The sequence below is a fragment of the Styela clava genome, chromosome 13 (genome assembly GCF_964204865.1).
Source record: "Styela clava chromosome 13, kaStyClav1.hap1.2, whole genome shotgun sequence".
NCBI lineage: Eukaryota > Metazoa > Chordata > Ascidiacea > Stolidobranchia > Styelidae > Styela > Styela clava.
The window spans coordinates 1,293,666-1,308,702 of record NC_135262.1 but is presented as its reverse complement, the minus strand read 5'-3'; the positions used below and the strand labels follow the sequence as shown (position 1 = coordinate 1,308,702).

At 36.8% G+C, this 15,037-nt stretch overlaps 1 protein-coding gene across 1 annotated transcript in view; it reads left to right on the top strand.

The window, feature by feature from the left end:
- LOC120328063 (nucleosome-remodeling factor subunit BPTF-like) overlaps window positions 1-14,632 on the top strand; it is a 43,691-nt gene extending 29,059 nt beyond the window's left edge. The window contains exons 29-45 of the mRNA XM_078119026.1: window positions 334-490; window positions 904-1,102; window positions 1,641-1,701; window positions 2,453-2,512; window positions 2,868-2,972; window positions 4,424-4,478; window positions 4,870-5,069; window positions 6,017-6,154; window positions 6,982-7,138; window positions 7,616-7,732; window positions 8,762-8,894; window positions 9,833-9,946; window positions 10,796-11,100; window positions 11,429-11,602; window positions 11,998-12,199; window positions 12,651-12,735; window positions 13,231-14,632. Coding sequence (XP_077975152.1) covers window positions 334-490; window positions 904-1,102; window positions 1,641-1,701; window positions 2,453-2,512; window positions 2,868-2,972; window positions 4,424-4,478; window positions 4,870-5,069; window positions 6,017-6,154; window positions 6,982-7,138; window positions 7,616-7,732; window positions 8,762-8,894; window positions 9,833-9,946; window positions 10,796-11,100; window positions 11,429-11,602; window positions 11,998-12,199; window positions 12,651-12,735; window positions 13,231-13,424 — 2,456 coding nt within the window. The 3' untranslated portion in view covers window positions 13,425-14,632. The remainder of the gene's footprint in view (window positions 1-333; window positions 491-903; window positions 1,103-1,640; window positions 1,702-2,452; window positions 2,513-2,867; window positions 2,973-4,423; window positions 4,479-4,869; window positions 5,070-6,016; window positions 6,155-6,981; window positions 7,139-7,615; window positions 7,733-8,761; window positions 8,895-9,832; window positions 9,947-10,795; window positions 11,101-11,428; window positions 11,603-11,997; window positions 12,200-12,650; window positions 12,736-13,230) is intronic.
- The last annotated feature ends 405 nt before the right edge of the window (window positions 14,633-15,037 follow it).

The window sequence follows — 15,037 nt, the reverse complement described above, 5'->3', positions numbered from 1 at the left end:
CAAAAGTTCCTTTAATGTGAATTCTGAAGCCGGAGTGGTTTTTGTCACGTAGATTGAAATCATACTAAATTTTTTTGACTCAATATTCCTAACCATAACCAAGTCCATGTATCAAAATCGTTTATCAGTGACTCACTATCCAGAGTGAAAACATGGAAGCCCTTGTTAATAAAAAAAATCCAATAATACTATTCTATACCTGGTGTATGTTAGGTATTAAACCCATTACCAGCTGTAGACAGATCACTTCTGATTTCAGATTCTGTAACGTCTGTAGAACTTTATTGGAGCTAGAATGAACATTAAAACCAATTATTTTTCTTCCATACTCAGCTGCTGAAGGCTACACTCCATCTCGTAAAGGTCTTCGATCTAGTAGGCGCTCGTTCACAGCACGAGAAAATAAAAAAGAAACCGGACCCCAAGTCCAAATGTTGTGGGTGCCTGAGGAAGAAGTAGAATTGTGGCAGATAAGACAGTTTGATATCCTGTAAGTAGTGGGTTTGGCATCTTATTCTTATCTCATGGCGTGGCGTGAATGTCATGCCTTCGTTGTGAAATTTTTCTTTCATGTTTGGAAGTTTAGTCATGGTTGTGGTAGTGATAGTACTTGTGGTTGTATCTTATTTGTGGCGTGATATCATGTAAGTAAGTTTTTAAAGATTTTAAAATGAGTTTTTTGCCTCACCATGTATATTTCTTTAGAAATTTAAAAATGTTTCTGTCATTTACAATTTTCATACTGGCTGGTTGCGACTTTCTCCACCATCAAGTCCATGCTTCTGAAACCAAGTAACTGGCTAACTTACCTCATAATTGACATGGACTAACAACAGGACGAGAGGCCGTTTTATCGGCTTCCCTCTTTCTCTGGATAAATATGTATCTATTTTATCCTACAAGGTTGAAACAACAGCAAAATCGTACTCGGCCTTCAGCTACTACAACACCATCTGCGACGTTCCTTCAATCCGAAGTGAATACTTTTATCACAACGCCCTCCGGTGGAATTCTACCAACGTTACAAAACCTTAAACCTTCAAGAAGTGATCTGTCTACATCTGGACCTGGGTTCAATATCGTGAAATTGCCTCTTCATCAGGTACTAAATGGAATTTTCGTATTTTTATTTATATTATTATGGGCTTTTGTACTCTCACTTAAAACAAGATCTGGAAATAGTTGTGCATTTTAATAGGTTTTGTGAATTTTGGATTATTTTACTCTTTCGAATACATTCTGAGAAGGTATTTGTGAAACATTCATGCGTAAAATTACATAAACCACTATATCTTCACATTGCTCACATTTAAAACGAGATAAATATAAAGTTTATTGGTTTCTCTGTGTTGTTTGTTATCAATTTAGATATTGTATGTTTTTATAAACGTGTCTGACAGCTCAAAATCCCTAGCTTTCCAGTAAAAATATTCTAAATTATTCTCAAATTGAATTTTTTTTACATTGAATATAATAAATTCTAATGCTTTTGAATATTTGATTCATTTTTGACATTTCGACTATTTTAAATTTTTTGTGCTTGCATTTATCAATTCACCCAAATTAGTGTCGTTTAACAACCTTTATTATTTGGACTCGGACAATGCCCTACTTGATGCTTATTTCCGATTCTTTTTCAGAACGCTCAAATATTACAGAAATCTTTAAACAGTGGGAAGACATTGATTGGGAAATCCCCAGGTGAAGTTTCTTGATATTTCATGAACTAATTTGTGGGGGCTCCCGAAGTATGCGAACCAAGATGGCGGACATCGGAATGTAATATGTGTACTAGGTTAGGGTTAGGCCATAATTTTAAGTATAAATACTACGGGAGGCTCTTGGCTAGTCTTCGAACTGATAATAGGACTAAAATAAGGAAAATTGGAAAAAAATTATCGCCTAACCCTAACCTGTTACCCATGTTACGTTCTGATGTCCGCCATCTTGGTTCGCATACTTCGGGAGCACCAATTTGAGACATACAAATATTAAGAAGGATTGAAAAACTATCGTATTGCTTTGTTACTTATCTAAAATTATCATAAAATAATTGGAGCATTTTTTCTGTCTGCTAAGCTAGCGATATTTCAAATTAACGCTTTTCACAATTCAAATTTTGTTATGAAGTCAGTTCTCCATATTTTAACCAAGTTTGTTGTTTTTTAATCAGTAATTGTTCAAGTATTTTCACTTCATTTAATACATCTGTGAGAGCGAAAACAATATCGATAAATTCCCTCTGCAATTTTAAAAAATTTCAAGATTTTATGACCAACCTTAGCTTAAAAAATACCTAATTATGCTAGCTTTTGCTCGAGAAATATGTGCCTGATAAAATTCGTCTGACTTCAGTATGATTAAAATTAAATTGTAAATAGATTAGAATATTCGGTTATGAACTTTTCTTGTTGTTACATCGCAGGATTTATGGGAAATATTTTTATTTCAGTCTCAAAGATTGTCGTGCATCCTGGAACTGCCCAATTCACACCATACAAGCAAATCGGTGGTAAGTGTGTTATATTTTTCTCAGAGACTTAGGCTTCAATACATAAAGGAATATGGTGTATAAATGAGAATGGTTCAGTATACGTTTATCAATTTGTGGTATGTCAGGATTTCAGACAAAATGCTTTGACTTATTGCTTCGTACATGTTAGCTCGCTGGATAGTATGTAAGCATGTGGTTAAGCATGTTTAAGCCATCTTATCACTTTTCTCTCTTCTCTATAATAATCGAATCCGTGTTTTTTGATTTATTATAGAGTTCTTGGTTGACCATATGATCAGGCTGTCCTGTCCTTTCCCACAGGATAATTTTGAAAAATATCTTGTATAATATTTGACATGCTTCTTTTTCTCAGGCTCAAACGTTTCATCTCAGCAGACTATTGTCCGTTCGACTCCGTCTGGAACTCATTACATTGTGCAGGGAGGAAAATTGGTGAAACCTATCATGATTAAAGCAAGTAAGTTGAGTTGGGGTTCTGCAGGGGTTGGGGTTATAAAATTTCTGATTTCCAAGTCGGACCGCATCAGCTGGCGGGTTCGGCCATAGATAAGAAATCGTGGGTTTCAACAAGTCTTGAGAGTCTGAAAAGCGCTCTAATCTGCGGAAGACCCATGTATGATACATTTCAAAAGGGATGGTTTTGACCTCTCTGACTGTTGATATTGTATTATTTGTACTATTTCGTTTTGTCAATACTGGCAACACTGCCTGTTAACTTTTCATTGTTATTGTTTTACGCTTCTTTGATTTTGTATCTGCTTTTCCTTGCTTCTGATGATTTCTTGAATGATTGAATCATGCTTACGCTTACTCAATGTCTAAATTATGGTTTGTCCCTAAGAACATAATCGCTGAAACTAGCAGCATTTACCTCAACTATGTAACAGTTAACAGCGGCATAGTTCAATCATGATCACGATGGAACGTGGATGATTTATACGTCACAATAATAACGCAGCGAAGCGCAAATAGGTGTTGCGTATAATGATAAACACCTTCCACGGAAGATCTGTACGCAAAACACAAACGAGTCATCCATGTTTCTCAGACAAAATATGCACACAACTCAAAAAATAACCACTTTTCTTAGAAACAAGCATGCATTTTATAAGACGCAAGCTAGTAAATAAGCACAAATCTTAGAAATAAGCGCGATATGGTCCCTGTGAATAGATCAGTAAAAAAAAAAAAAAATGAGAGACTTTTCGGACCAGACATTTCTTGCGAATTTTCCTACCATTACGTGGCATAGGACCGCTTGAGTTATGATTAATATTGATTTTTAGTAACTAGGTAGTTGTATAATTATGATAATATACAAACACATAAAAATTTTCTGTTCGAAGTTGATCTTTAAATTTGTCATAGTGACTGCTGAGCTTATTCTGATAATGTCTACACTTATATTGTATTCTTTCATTGTACTGGTGGAAATGTGACAAATTAAACAAAGTGCTTTAGAATTTTGAGAAATGCAGAAATATTGCACCTCCACCTTCTTCATGTACTTTGCGTTTCATTTAATCCCTGAAATTTTTTTTCAACTCCCATTTTTCTTCAAGTATTCTTTTGCTAGCTTGAGGTGTATCCATAATTGGGTCAAATTGAAAACAAAAAAATTTCAATTTTTCAAAACTACTTTCAGTAAATTGTCGTTTTCTGTGTGAATAATCAATTTCACTTCGAAAGGTTTGAAAAATGAATTACATTTAGATAAAAAAGAACTTACAAAATATTACAATTATTGTTATGCGTTTGAGGGCCGCATTGGAAGTTCTCTGGGGCCGCATGCGACCCACGGGCCGCGAGTTTGACACCTCTGTTATACAGTATCATTATAACAATATAGATAGACACGTTGTAAATTTATCGACAATATGATTTTGTGAGCGCTTTTCTTTCTTTCAGGTTCACCCGCAATTGTATCTCCTATTCAGCCAAGGTCTCAACATCCTTCAATACGGTAAAATATATTGGTATATTCTTGTTAGAATTGAGAGAAGGGCTTGAGCGAAAACCGACATTTCTGGTTAGGTTAGGGTTAGGCCATAATTTTATTCCGATTTTCCTTATTTTAGTTCTATTACCAGTTTGGGGACTGTCTCTGTTAGACAAGTGAATATACCCCTGCACATAGGTTTCAGTCCCTTTACACAACTTCATGTAAAATAGGCCATTACCTCCATAGTGGTACACACAATTCTGGAGCACCCGGCAATGTGGGTAAAACCACTGAAGCAAGCAAACTAAGCAAGAATTTTCCATCTTAGCAACCCCACATGCTCCCCCCCAGCTTTGGAGATGCTCTTTTAGAAACTTAATTTTTTCCCCAATTTTAAAATTCTAAATTTCAGATTGAGTGATGGCTCCCATGCGATCAAGTTCAACCAACAGTCCCCATTGTTACCCAGCCCTGCAACGATCGCACCGAGGCCCCCAGCCCCGAGTCAACAAACACAGATCAAACTAACCACATCACAGCTCTCTCAGTTGATGAAAGTTGGGGCTGCAACCCCCGTTCGTGTGTCTGTTACCCTTGGAAATGGGAGAACTGGTAGGTTTTCATTTTTTGTCTTTTTGAGTATTCATTGAGGGGTGTCTCAAAAATGTTGTGTCCCATTTGTCCCATGTTTTCTAATAAATAAATTTTGTAAAATCTGGCGACCACAAGATATGCTCAAATACTAAATAGCATGCAGTACTTTCATGGCCGCAAAATTGAATGACTAAAATAAATCAGTGTGGGAAAACCTGCTGGTTAGTCCCCAGCGAGGTTTTGAAATTGTGGCTTTACTTGAGCAAAACAAAATAAATACTTTTTACGCTGTGATAATTACCATTTATACAATTACTATTGTATTAGCAACACTTCAATACAAATATATAATAAACAATAAAATTTCTAGAAACTAACAGTAGCATTTAGGTTTTTGTTGAAAAATTAAGCGACACAAGAAAATTTGTAGGCGACACAGTTTTGGGTCAAGGCGCATTGGTTGAGAAACTCGGTATGGATCTCACTTCAAATTCTTACTCAAATCATTTACCCCAAGTTGTATACCCTGAACAGCCAGTCAGTAGTTTATAATTACATATGCTGAGTACACATTGCACATACAGAATGAGAAAAGATAAAAAATGTGCATTTCAGTGTGAAGCGAGAATCGATAAACCAGTAAGAGCAGTGTGCTAGGGAGCTGGTTTATTAAAATTGCAATGACTTCTGCTCCAGAGCCACAGAACATTGAAACCTCGAACCTTGAGTGAATTCCGATTCTTATTCCTATAAAAGGCATTAGGCCAGACAGTAAAAATTATAGATATTCAGACAAATACTTAAACAAAATTAATGAATTGCTGGACAGAAAGAAGTCCAGTCCTTTCAAACACTGTTCAAGCTCTGTACAAAGACTTCAGAAACCCTTTGTACATTGCCTTGTCGAGAGTGAAATAGTAGGATAAAAATTGTTTTTTAAAAGAAATTTCTTGTTTGTATTTCAGGTATTGGGCAAATCCAGCTCATCCCTCCAGGATCCCAAGTCACTCCTTCATCAGGACAACAGCTGATGCAGACTAGAGTTGGCGGGGAGGTCAAGAAGTTCTTGTTTACGCTGATTTCTGAGACTATACCACCACCTAGTGAGTGTTTCTTTTATTTTTTAGAGAATTTGCTGTGTAATCCATGTGTAATCGCTCAAGGTAAAGTGCTCATCACTGAGCAAAGTTATTGGAATTCAGGCTACAGGGATGCCAAAATCTCAGGAGTAAAGTAAACTCATCTCTGAGCAAAATCGCAATAACCACTGAAGTGTCCAGAGCTGCTTGGAATCGCTCAGAAGTGAAGGGAACTTATGTCCGTCGCATGACAGTATATTCCGATTGACACATCTAATCAATTCAAGTCAATATGACTAAGATTAGAATACGCCAAAAATGTATTAAATTTTGTGAATATTTTTATAGTGTGCACATTTGTCTAATTAGCAATCTTTTAAAACATCAAATCAAATTTCATTTATATTAATGCCTGACACATTCAGTATTGTTTCGATACCTCTTCGATGTCATGGGAATATTTAGTCGTGTGACCATATTCCTGTCACTATATATATTTTTGAATTAACATTGGCTATGAATTAGGCAAGACAAAGGAGAAATTCCATATTGGGTATTGAATATTACATAACTCATTAGTAATTGAAAAACAGGTCAATCTGCCATAATTTACCACTAGGAGATAAGATACCTTCATATTCCATTAATTTTCCCACATCTTTTTCACTAGTCCTAAAAATTAAATTATTGTTGTTGCCTCCAGAAATTAACCACAACTACAAATAGCCAAAGTATACATAGATATTTCTTACCTAATTAAAATTCTTTTTTCCAATGATAAATAAACGAAAATTTATTTTTTTAAATCCTTTTTAGATTCATAGTCATAACCAATGTTTTTTCTATTTCAGCTCCAGTATCACCTCCTGTCAATGAAGTTAGTCTCAAATCAGCCTCATTATCGCAACGACTTCAACAAATCCAAAAACATCAATTCATGCCAGGGAGGAACAAAAATACTGAAATGAAACGATTGATGACAGACAAAGACCCATTATGGGGAAGCAAGTAAGGGAATATAATGGTTTATAAACTTTTTGTAAAGCAAGATTCTAATCACTTGAATAAAAGTTGAACCAACAGAAGAGTTGAAAGCCAGCACTGATACGATAAGTGCTATATACAGTCCCTGAATTCGTTTTTTTACGATGAGACACTTTCACTTACCATGTAAAGACTAATTCATCCTATAATGAACTTGGTTCTTCTGGTATGACATTTCCCACCCAATTTGGAACATCCTCTGTGAGGTGGGGAACATGAGATTTGAGCATGAGAATACATTCTTTTCGCTACATTAAACATGCCTTTTACTCCGAACAATACTCCATATAAGCAGAAACTGATAAGTGAACGAAAATATAAAATTTCATAATGCCACTCAAGTGCAAACCTGCAATGTTTTATTTATGTCTAATGATTTAACCACAAGGCCAACACTAACGGCAATTGAGCTATGCAAACAAAAATTAATTTGCACAACAGGCCACAATCTGCAGAACGTACTCCAACAATCTCCTCCCACCATCAACATCGTCATGACAATGTAGAGCGACCGAGGCCGAAACCTCTCAGTAGGATCAGAAAAGAAGAGGGAATGAGGTGAGTGTGGTTTTGCTTGGGCTACTATTCACAACAGTGGTTCTCAAACGATAGAGTGCGCCACAGAAGGACAATTTTTTTAAGCTAATAAAAAATATATATTTGTTAGATTTACTTAAGATCTTAAGATCGGTAAGTATGTTGATAGGTATTTGTCTGTATGTATGTCTGTTTGTCTGTTAGATGCACGCGATATCTCATGAAAGCGAGGTTGAATCTGCTCCAAATTTTGCATGTGCATTCATCATAGCTCGGATCAGAAGCCTATTGATTTTGGTTGGATTATGTCCCATAATTAGCGAGTTATTAATTAATTAGTGATGGGACACACGGTGTCACTATGGAGTAAGACCACTGTTTTGGGGGATCCCCTAACCTTCGATCGATAGGTCTTCGGTTTCTAACCGATATTCTAGTTTCATTGTTTAGAGATTGTGATTCCATCCACATATTCTATGTTTTTCCTCACTATCTGACAAGTTCTAAAAGAGGGCACAACTTCAAAAGCTTGTAAACCACTGATTCACAAGACACAGAATTAGTTAATTTCGGTCCTTACTCAATTTTTAATTTATCTTATTTTGGACGTTGTGATGGTTGATGGTGCCCAACAAGTGCTAAGCCATTCAGTGTGGCCCTTTTCAACACTCAGATTTTTTCTGATAAAACATGAATTCAACTTTTTCACCCCTCAAATTCCCCAGTTCTTAAAGGCAGACAGTGTCCACATAAAGTGAATGTTCTAGTAGCGTCTCAGTATATTCTCATCTTATTTTTTCAACTCCCCCCCTAAAATTTTATCCCTCCCCGGATCTCAAGCGCACCATTGTATTTTAACAAACAGTGTATGTTCACATATAGTGAAGATACTTGTATCAACTTGTGTAATTTTTTCTCCAATTCCACCCCACCCCCCTCACTAATTTTTTTTATTTTTTCCTGGCACTGTATCATCTGGGTATACTCTTGTGTCATTTTTTTTTAATTCCACCCCCCATTCCCCCCATTAATTTTTTTTCATCTTTTCAGGCAAACTGTTGTGATGCAAGTGATGAAATCAATCCTGGACAGAATAGAAAGAAAGGAAGAACTGGAAAACAGGAAAAGGAAAAGGGAGGAAGCTTTACTGAAACAGAAGGAACGAAAAGAACAAACAGAACAGGTTGAAATCACATAGTTTTATTTTTATTTTTGGTCATTTGGGGGGAAGAAAAGCTGAAGAGGATGATGTAGAGCAGGGGTGGGCAAGGTTTTTGGACCATATTTCAGCACCTACACTGGCCGGCCATGTAAGTGTGACATAAAAAGTTTGAAGTAAACAATATTCACAGTGTTGCAAAAGCAAAAGTAGAAACACTAAGCCTCGTGCCAACAAACTTAAACAGATTTCTTGAGCTATTTTTTAGCTAAATCATCAAAATTTGGTTTTAGTTTGGTTGTGGCGGCATCAGGCGGGCCAGATTGAATCAACCAACTGGTCGTAGTTTGGATGTCAAGTGTAGAGGATCACAGTCAGATGCATGTATAATAATATTGAAATAATAAGCCAATTAAATTAATTTCTCTACTAAAAGTCCAAGTCCGCTCTCCACAGTACTCCCATAGTATGTGTACCAGATTTGGGTTAGGCCATAATTTTATTCTGATTTTCATTAGTTTAGTTCTATTTTGAGTTCGGGGACTGTCTGTGTTAGCCAAGTGATTGTATAAAGTAGGCGAACGAAATTAGTTATCTTTATATTATTACACACACCTCTGGAGCGCCCTCTACATTCCACTCTTCACTTGGAAAAACATCTAATTAATACAGAGTGTCCATGAAATCTCTTTACAATTTCAATTTTGGGACCCCCGAAGTATGCACACCAAAATGGCGCACAACCCGGAAATCAGTACCCAATTTTGTTATGAAGTCAGTTCTCAATTTATCTTTGCATCTTTATCAGGTTTGTTGTTTTTTAAACAGCAATGTTCAAGTATCTTTACTTCATTTAATACATCTGGGAGGGCCAAAACAATATATGGTATCAATAAATTCCCTTTGCAATTTAAAAAGACACCATATACACTGTTAAAAACCACTTTTCTTTACTCCCACAGATGAAAGTCCACAACCGTCAAACCCAGATTCTTCACAAACATCGAGATCATCTCAAGCAAGATATTCTCAAGAGAAGAGCAGTTGTTGAGAAATACTTAACACATGCTGCTAAGGTATGTGTGTTGGTCCACAAAGTTTTTACAAAACAGTGCTCACTACGTGGCAATACAATGCATACTTAGAGACTGAAATATTCAGCAAATTAACAGCATGCATTTACATATTTCTATACTAAGCAGCATATTTAATGGAGCATAAGGCGCACCGGGTATAAGGGGATCTGAAATGAAATTGATTAGATTGGGTTTGATATCTATACATCGGGCTATAAAACAGCCGGTACTGGTTTGAATGCAGGCGATAAAGCATAAAGCCCTCTATTTCTAACTGCTGTCTACATGGCAACCTAATAGCCCTCCACAAAGAGAGCCATTAAAATTTCAAATGACCATATATAAGTACCTAATTTACCCGTATACCAATAGCATTCTACAGAGAAAGCATTCGAATGGCGATTTGGACCATATATCCATCCTTATTCCTAACCTGCTGTCTATATGGCAGCCAAAAAGCTCTCTGCAGAGAAGGTCATTCAACTGGCAATTGGGACCATATGTCCAGTGGCGTAGCCAGGGGGTTGTTTTTGCGTGTCGAACCCTCTCCTTTTGAAATGTAAAAAATATAAAATCATTTTTCTGTATCATAGATAGCAATTTTCTGTAGCTTAAAAGACTTTTTAGACCCCTAAGACTACTAAAAACATGCGTATTCCAGCGTTCGATCGAACTCCGCTAGCTGTTTCGATCTAACTTGGCAAAAAAATGTCAACCCCCCCTTTGAAAATTTCTGGTTACGCCCCTGCATATGTCTATTCCTATGTCATTTTTAGCAAGTGAAGCACAGATTAGACTGAAATCAAGCTCTAAACCTAAATTTTTCATTTATTTCTTCTATTTCATCAGAACGAGCTTCGTGAGGATTTACGCAAACACCGCAGAAATGTGACCGAATCAACAGGGGCACCAGTTTCTAAACGACCAAAGAAAACATCAGGAAACGCTATCGTAACAAGTGCTGTCTTGACAGAGAACAATTCAAAGCGACCAATCAAAGAAGGCAAAGGAAATCAACAACCAATCATAAAGAAGCGTCGCGAAACTATGTCCCCGCCTCCCGAAACAAAAAAAACGAAAATGATAAACACGCAATCTAAGAAGAAAGATACAAAGCTATACTGCATATGTAAGACGCAGTATGATCCTACAAAGTAAGTGTGTTATTGTTTGTTTTATTCCTACCCAAGTCTGTGAAGTGCACTTTCCACTTTTAGTTGAGGGCACGACACCTTGCTCTGAGCAAACTTGCAAATCTTCTATCAGTACTCTTTCCACTTTTAGTTGAGAGCTTGGTACTTTGCTCTGAGCAAACTTGCAACTCTTCTATCAGTACTCTTTCCACTTTTAGTTGAGAGCTCGGTACCTTGCTTTGAGCAAACTTGCAACTCTTCTATCGGTACTCTTTCCATTTTTGGTCGAGGGAACGAGACCTGGCTTGCTAGACTGTGCCACATTCAACCTATCGTTTACTTTTTTCAGATTCTACATCGGCTGTGATCTGTGTCTTAACTGGTTCCATGGTACGTGCGTTGGCATCCCTGAGACACGAGCTAAGTCAATGAATGAGTGGATATGTGAGGAATGTCAAAAAGCAAAGGAAGAACCTGCACAAGAGCTGTATTGTATATGTAGGACACCGTATGATGATTCTATGTAAGTGGCATTACTTTGCTGCCGAGGCATTGCTTTGATGCCTTTGATGTTAATTTGTTGAAAAGTCTGGTAGATTGGTATGATGATTCTATGTGAGTGGCATTTCTTTTCTGCCATGACATTGTTTCGATGCCTTATATGGCATCAAATAATATTGAAGTTGAAAAATGGTTCTTAGTTACTGGCGTTCTCATACTACCACGGCACTACTTTGATGCCTTGTCAGTTATCTTGTAGGAGTTACATGAATACTCTCATGTGAGTGGCACTGCTCTGCTGCCACAGTACCGCTTTGATGCTTTACATGGCATTCAATGGAAAGATTTACATAAACGTGGTATCAATTTGATGCCACAGAATGGTCATGGCATCTAACTGGTTGCGGCATATTTCAGGTTTTACATTGGTTGTGACATTTGCCAAGATTGGTATCATGGTGATTGCGTCGGAATCTCTGAAAAGGACGCAGATAAGATAGAGTTCTACACATGCCCTCGGTGTAAAAACAAGAAGAAGGGTGCCAGCTCAGCCGTTGCAGAAAATTTACTCACACCTTCGGACCATATTGCTTTAACAAAGATTATTAGATCACTAAGGGTAAGTGTGCCACTTCCAGTATTTGATAATTAATACAAGAGATCAATGCTTAAACATATGGGCACGAAGTTCAGATGTCATATGAAAGTGTTATGATGAGTTATAATAAAAAAAATTGAAAGTAAAGAATTCTTCCATATCCAACTGCTGAATATTTGGAATCAATTAAGCTGAAGATAAAAGATTTTTTCATGTTTTTTTTCACAAGTTCAATAACCAAAATTTTTGTGCCTGCATCTACTTGAAAGCCTAAACAATGGCGCGACTAAGTGTTTCACCAAGTCATTTGTATCTGTATTTGTTTGAAATTTTGTAATGTTTTTATTTTTTACCTCCTTACTCAACCGATTGCAATTGATTACCCTAGTGGTGAACTTACAACACTTTTGTTATGGGACTTGTAACCAATCTAACACTTGTGTTATACCCTTTTATAAACTTACTTTTTCAGGCCCACAAGATGGCTTGGCCGTTCCTTCAACCAGTCAGTAAATACGAAGTCCCGAATTATTACAAAGTAATAAAGAAGCCAATGGGTAAGTTCCCTTCCATATTTTTATCGGAGTTCTCGAAGTATGTGCACCAAGATGGCGCACAACCTGAACCCTAACCTGGTATGCATACTATGTTCAGGTTGTGTGCCATCTTGATACACATATTTCTGAAGCTCCTTTTTATCAAGCTCAAACTCGAAGCTATTAAAAAAAGTCTCGTTGTGAGAAAATTTTGATTCAACTCTCTCCATCTGCAATCTTCAAAAAAAAAATGTATATATATATTGAAATTGAAAACTGTGGCGAAGGGGGGTCCGGATTTGATTAAAAAATGTATAACCTCGTGTCCGCATAATTATTTATATTGTGTTTGATATCGGATTGTATTCAGAGTGCCAGATTCCAAATTGAATCGAAACTTAAATAACTGCGTATATATGATATCATATATATGATTTTTCAATATTCCTGCTCCAATTTTAAATTTCGATATCTCTTTCTGATTGGCTGTAATTTCTAAATAAAACTTATTTTAAGATCTTGGTACCGTCATGAACAAGCTACCGTCGTACACGCTGCTTTCGGAGCTGATGGGGGACATATCGTTAATTTTCGATAACTGCCGAATGTTCAACGGAGCGGACTCTGCTCTCGCAAAGTGTGCGGAAATTGTTGAGTCTGTTTTTGTTGGAAAAATAAGAGAATACAGATCGAGAAGAAAAAGCAAATGAGGGTCATTACAAGGTCAAGGACATTTTACAAGGTCATTTCAATAAATACAAACATTTGGCCCAAATGTTTGACCACTAGATGGCTGATAAGACAAAAAATAATATCAAGGTCAATGGAAATCTTGAAGGTCATATTGACATCAATGTTCAGAAACTGAAACTTTGACCAATAGAACAAACAACACACAGCAAAAAATAGCTACCTTTGTAGCTACGAGAACAGGGGTTCTTACTCGTTATTCTTTTAAATTTCAAAAGTGAAATTTACCCCTCAAATAGTGCCATTAAGCTTTATTTTAAATGGTCTTTTGTTAGCGAGAGCCAAATAACATTTAATATGTCACTAATGTTGCAATTCAAACATTGGCCACAATCGGCCTTATATAGGGAAGTGTTTTTAACACCGAACAAACTAGAGTGTAATTTTCTTCGGGGGATTAGAGACTGAGGTGAGTTGTCATATGGGGAACTAGTAAGAATTTGGTCATTCTAGAACGGGTAGCAACATTTTTTGTCGGTGGGTCACATAACCAACTTCAGACATCTCACTAGCCCACAAAAATTTAGGGGGAAAGCAATTGAGTGAATTAAGGGTGCGTGACATTTTTTGTCGATGGGCCACCCTGTGAAATAACCTATCTAAGCAATGAAACTAGGAAGAACACAGAGTTTTCTAAAATCAGTTTTGCCCAGACATCTAGCTGGATCACACAAAAAAATTAGTTTTTCCTCGTACACAACAAACTTTTAGCACTCATGGGTGTCATGGCACCCTGTTTATCATACCAGTTGTGTTTATAGTGATATTTTGGTTCATAGTTTCCAAATCCTATTATGTTCGAACAATTCATGCTCAACAAAGTGAAAACACCCTTGTCGTCAAATAACCTTATCAAGCAATGAAACCAGGAAGAACGAGAAGTTTTATAGTAAAAAGTAAAATCGTTTTTTGCCTAGTATTGTGGCTTTTCCCTAACCTGATCTCGTAACCCCTGGCCTTTATCATATATCCTACAATGGCTGCTAGTGCGAGGTCTTGTTTGGAGCAAAAAGTTTCATAAATAACGATGTACTTTATTGACGTTTAGTGATGTGAGCCTGTCACGCCCACTTTTACTGGTACACGCCCTCATTGCATTGTTTTCGTTAGCGATTTTATTCATAGTTTTTCCATCATGTTCGTTATTGTAAAAGATGATTTTTCAGGACTTTTGTGTGACTTTTTTGTGTGAAAAGAGGGAGAGTAAATGTGGTAGCAGTGGCGTGCCTGGAGGGGGGCAAAGAGGTAGCCGCCCCGGGCAGCACGTTTGGGTAAGGGTAAGTTTGTTACTTAGTTTAATGATTTAAATAACAATATTACAATATTTTACTCTCACTTGACTCAGTTTGACACGTCACCTTTAATTTATTTATTCCCATGTTTAACAGCATCTATATATTTTTTATTCCCAAATTATTTTTGAAGTTTGGAATAGGGGTCGTTGTTATCAGAAACTCACCCCGGGCAGCAGGGAAGTTTGACACGTCACTGGGTGGTGGCCATCATATTGTTCAATAGCTTGTCGGCATCGTACTACAATCATACTATAGATTTTTGGGAGATTGGCAAACAC